This window comes from Rhinopithecus bieti, unplaced genomic scaffold, assembly GCF_001698545.2.
Source record: "Rhinopithecus bieti isolate Rb0 unplaced genomic scaffold, ASM169854v2 scaffold_17936, whole genome shotgun sequence".
Classification (NCBI taxonomy): Eukaryota; Metazoa; Chordata; class Mammalia; order Primates; family Cercopithecidae; genus Rhinopithecus; species Rhinopithecus bieti.
In genome coordinates, this window is record NW_016808913.1 from 106,272 (window position 1) to 111,845 (window position 5,574).

Here is a 5,574-nt window from a genome sequence, read left to right on the forward strand (position 1 = left end):
ATTACAGGCTTGAGCCACCGCGCCCGGCAGTACAGTGGAAGTTTTAATAAATGACACAATAACAAGCATCATTAATATATTTTCCAGGAGATGTTAATATAAAAATAAAACAACAGGCTGGGCATGGTGGCTCATGTTTGTAATCCCAGCGCTTTGGGAGGCCAAGGTGGGTGGATCGCCTGAGGTCAGGAGTTCGAGACCAGCCTGACCAATATGGTGAAACCCCATCTCTACTAAAAAATTAGCCAGGCATGGTGGCATGCACCTGTAGTCCCAGCTACTCAGGAGGCTGAGACAGGAGAATTGCTTGAACCCGGAAGGCAAAGGTTGCAGTGAACTGAGATCGCGCCACTGCACACCAGCCTGGGCGACAGAGCAAGGCTCTGTCTCAAAATAAAATAAAATAAAACAACATAGAGCAATTTAGCCCACTGCCTCGATTTTTTTGTCTTTAAATGTTCCACAAAGGCAGAAGCAACATATGACTATGAAGGCAAATTTTGGAATGTATTACATTTTTTATGCATACATGTAAGAGATATACATTAAATACCAATATGTGCAACGCTATATATTATCAATATATGCCAGTCACTGTAGGGAATATTAATATTAGCAAAATGGTATTCCAGCCCCTAGAGAACTTTCTATTGATTATGCTTATATTCAGTTCTTGCTTCTTTGCTGAGCTGCCTTGGAGTTGATTTTACCATTTGCTAATTATTCCTATCAGTGCCTCATGTGTCAGGGTGACCCGTGGCAAGAAAAACAAGTCTAAGAAAAGAAAGAGTGGAGGATTTAAACAGGAGCACCAGGACCTATGCTAAGTACTTGTATAATTTGCCTAAAAAATAATATTTTGAGCACATAGTTTATTTTTATTGAGTGCAAAGTTTATAGAAAAGTGTAAAGTTTTAAACACTTTACACGTATTAACCTATTTTACCTCAGAAGAATCTTATGAGATAGATGCTGTTATTACATTCACGATGCAGATTAGGAAAGTAAAACAAAGAGAAATTAAATAATTTATGCAAGGTCATTTGACTCATAAATTACAGAGTTGGGATTCAAAGCCAAGCTGCCTCACTGTCTAGTTAAATAGATCATATTGTTCCCCTAAATCAGGACTAAACAGTGAACACGTTGATAGGAATTCAAGAGCCTGAATTACTTAGTAATTTGTGCTGAGAAGTGTCACACATAGATATCACAATAAGACTATATTAAATGCTTATTTCTGTGGGTCCAGGGGGCCCTTTCATTTATTATCTCTGTGGCAACACTTACCACATTTTACTGCAATTGGTATTTACATGTTTCTTCCCACTAGTCTGCTGGAGCCTTGAGGGCAGACCAGTATTTCTTTGTGGTTTATCTTTAGCATTTAACAACTACAGCAGATGTTGAATAAATATTTTTTCCATTATAAATGAAGCAAGTCATATACACATTCAACATTTTCCATTTATTTACCACATATTATATTGAATTACAGATAATTGAATGACTTCATTCTTTTCGATTATGTTAGTATCCCTGTAGTAAAATAGACAGAAAGATAGATAGATAGATAGATAGATAGATAGATAGATAGATAGATACACAAGTTTTAAAGTAAGAACATTATAATTCATGGAAAGGGCAAGGTTTACCTTTGAACTTAGGTTTCCAATGCCCTTCCATTAAGCCACATTATAAGGTAGAGCCTCAGACCCAAGGGCAGAGACTTACTCTCCTTCTGATCATGATAATGAAAGTATCTGGTCAGCAGAAGGTAAATTCCTTGAAAAGCCAAGGAGATTGGCTAAACAAGACACAATCATATACACGGATCTGAGCTGTCTCAGTTAAAAAAAAAGCCAGCAGAAAGCTACAGAAAACTTGGGACAAGGGTTACCAAAATTACACTGAGCTCTTATAACCAGTGACTTCTCTAAATTACCATTTAAACTCATTTTTAGTCATTCTAAACCTTACTACCTGCTTTGAAGATGAAGACAAAGAGATGGGAAGATGTGTGATATGAGTTGGATGCTTTATACATGCTTTCCCGTTTAATTATCCCAGCCTAACATTGGTATTTTTATCCTTACTTTGCAGATTAGCAAGAAGTAAATGAGGTAATGTGTCCATTGCCATACCAGACAATGGGGAGTCTAACATGAAAACCCAGGTGTCTGAATCCCAAATATTTGAAACATAATATGTTTTCCCTCCCTGAACCTTGAAATCTCCACTATTTTCAACCATGTATCTCCAAGTTTTAATACTCTCTGTTTAACAAGTGAGCCTTACAATCTAACTTCATGAACTATGCCCATGAAAATGTCTTAATCCAGCCATCATGGCACAAAATAGTCTTCTTGCTTTCTGACAGTACGACATTAAACTTATCTCAAAATGTTTAAAGCATGTTTGAAGATTTCTTTCTTTTTTTAGATGTATGCGTCTTGAGACAATAAAGAATTATTCCGAAAGCCAAAAAACAATTACCTTTACTAGAAAACTACTGCTCAATTGGTTGTATAATACCAGAAAGGAAAAAGTGGGCCCATCAAAGTAAGTGCTTTACAACCTTATAAGAAATGCTATTATATTCACTTGAAATTCCCTGTTTATTTCTTTTAAAATTGTATCCTGAATATTTTGCAAAATATTTTGAGTAATTTTACAATGAAGTTTCTTTTAAAATGTTTGCATATTTTATTATTTGAAAATGGCCTTATTTACAGTCATAGAAAATGCTCACAAATGTACCTAAAGTAAGAAAACAAAATAATTTGTATGAACAAATTCACTTTTATACCTGTTACTAAATCAGCCTTCAAACTCACCACAAGTTTTGGTACCCCCGTAAGTTGTTAGAGTTTTCATAAAAAATCAAAGGAGATTATGGCATAATCTAAGAGAAAAATGATCTGGCCAACATCCACTGTAAACCTTAGCTACATCCTTTTAATTTTTTATTTTAAAAAAAATAAAGGGTTTTTTTCCTGTCTTTACAGTAGACTTAAAGCCTTGAAGTGGGTGGTAGCCACCTCAGAGGAGACTGATGAGTATCCTAGGGCATAAAGAGCTACAGAATGTTTATTAGAAATGTGAGGGTCAGTCACCACCCTAAATTTCTTATGTACATTTATAAAGTTATTTGAAGAATAAAAAAGACAGGAATAGTATTCTCTTTTTAATTGAGGTAAATTTCACATACATAAGTTAACCATTAACCATTTTAAAGTGTACTATTTAGTGTTATTTATTAGTCCAAAAATAAACTGCGTATTCATTAAGCAGTCATTTCCCATTTCTCCTTTCCACCCTTCTCCTGGAAAGCACCAGTCTGTTTTCTGTCCCTGCGAATGCATTTATTTCAAATGTTTCATATAAATGAAATCATCACTATGTAGCCTTGTGTTTCTGACTTCTTTCACTTAGCATAATGTTTTCATCCACATAGCAGAATGTGTTAGTAGCATAAGGGTCATCCTCTTTGTAGCATGTATCAATATGTGATTCCTATTAAAGGCTGAATAATGTTCCATGGTAAATATACCACATTTTATTTACCCATTCATCAGTTGATGGACATTTGAGTTGTTTCTGCCTTTTGGCTATTATGAATAGTGCTGCTATGAACATTCATGTGCAAGTTTTTATTTGAATACCTGATTTCTATTCTTTTGGGCATATCCCAGGGGTAAAATTGCAGGACCATGTGGTAATTCTACATTTAGTTTCTTGAGTAATCACCAAATTGTTTTCCACAGCTGGTATATAATTTTGTTATCGGGAAGTATAAGTCCTTCAACTTTTCTTTTTCAAGATTGTTGTAACTAATTAAGGTCCCTTACAATTCCATATAAATTTTAGATTATCTTGTTGTTTCTGCAAAATAAAGAAAAGGTCGAGATTTTATAGGATTTAATTTAATCTGTAGATTGCTTTGGGTAGTGTTGTCATATTATCAATATTAAGCCAATATTAATCTAAACCATGAACATGGGATGTCTTACCATTTATTTAAATCTTTAACTTATTTTGGTAATGTTTTGTTGTTTTGAGCATGCAAGTTTTAGGTTAACATTAATCCTAACTATTTTGTTCTTTTTTGGTGCTATTTTAAATAGAATTGTTTTCATAATATCATTTTCAGATCAGTCCTTTCTAATGTATGGAAATACAACTGATTTTTATATATCAATTTTGTTTCCTGAAACTTTGCTATTTTGTTTATTAGCTCTAGTTGATTTTTGCAGATTCTCTAGGATTTTCAGTATATAGGATTATGTCATCCACAAATAGAGATTTTACTTCTTCCTTTTCAATTTGAATTCCTTTTATTTTGTTTTCTTAGATTCAAAGGAAAGAAATATAGCTAGGGACAAAATGAATGACATCAGTGACTGCAAATTTAAACATAAACTTAAGCAAAGGTAACCTCCAGTGCCATGCTTTGCCAAACATGGTTTTGCTGCTGGGAGAGATCAAGAAAAGCAGCCTGAAGTGAGGACAGAGAAGGGCAGAGGGGTTACCACAAAGTTAACAAGGCTTAAACTCTGCAGCTCCCATCACAGAGGAACTGCCAGAGGCCTTGGAGGGCCCTGGCAATGTGAGCACAGATTATATATTACTGCACTCATAATTTCATCATCTTTTTTTCAAATGGGATGCAAAATTGTAAAAGCTTCTGGGCCATGGCATAGATGTACCTTGGAGAATGAGAAAATGATCTGGTACTTACCCAGTCTTCAATCAGCAGTTAATTAATCATTATCATGCAAATTTTAACAACAATAGTGTATTATTATACTACTTGAATAATTAAAATAGAATTAAAATATTAAAAGTAAATCTTTTTTGTACATTTCTACTCTCCATCATTTTGAGTATGGAAGCTATTTTTCAAAGCATATACATTAATTTAAATTTTGTGATAAAATTTAGATCCATATATTCCACCACCATCCATCCTAGGCTTCGATCCCAGTTTTACACCTTGACAAGAGAAGATGTTCATGATACATCGTGAAGAGGGAAAATGCAGGTTACAGAAAATATGTGTCATATAACTTCTTTTATGTTTATAGACAATCATTTTATAAACATAAAAAGTTGGAACAATATTCAAAATAATAGTATTCGTCTCTGAAAATAGGATTTATCAAAAGTTAGAAAGTATTCTCTTTATTTAAAAAAAAAATTCCAGTTTGAATTTTCCTATGTTATACCAAAATATTTCTATTGAAAGTAAAAGAAAAGTGAATGAGATTTACGGAGGGAGAGAAAGAAAAAGGAGAAACCAGACTCAAGTCAGAGGAGGATCAGTGGAAGAAATTAAAAGGATAATTTCTGAAGCAGGATGCTAGAACGTGTTAGCTGCTGGTGGCTGCTTTCAGAATTAAGGAGGGCTGACCGGGTGCGGTGGCTCAAGCCTGTAATCCCAGCACTTTGGGAGGCCGAGACGGGTGGATCACGAGGTCAGGAGATCGAGACCATCCTGGTTAACGTGGTGAAACCCCGTCTCTACTAAAAAAAAAATACAAAACCTAGCCGGGCGAGGTGGCGGGCGCCTGT

At 34.6% G+C, this 5,574-nt stretch overlaps 1 protein-coding gene across 1 annotated transcript in view; it reads left to right on the top strand.

Moving 5' to 3' along the window:
• Positions 1-5,574, top strand: part of SLC9C1 (solute carrier family 9 member C1) — a 138,676-nt gene that overhangs the window by 70,632 nt on the left and 62,470 nt on the right. The window contains 1 exon segment of the mRNA XM_017887792.1: positions 2,443-2,562. Coding sequence (XP_017743281.1) covers positions 2,443-2,562 — 120 coding nt within the window.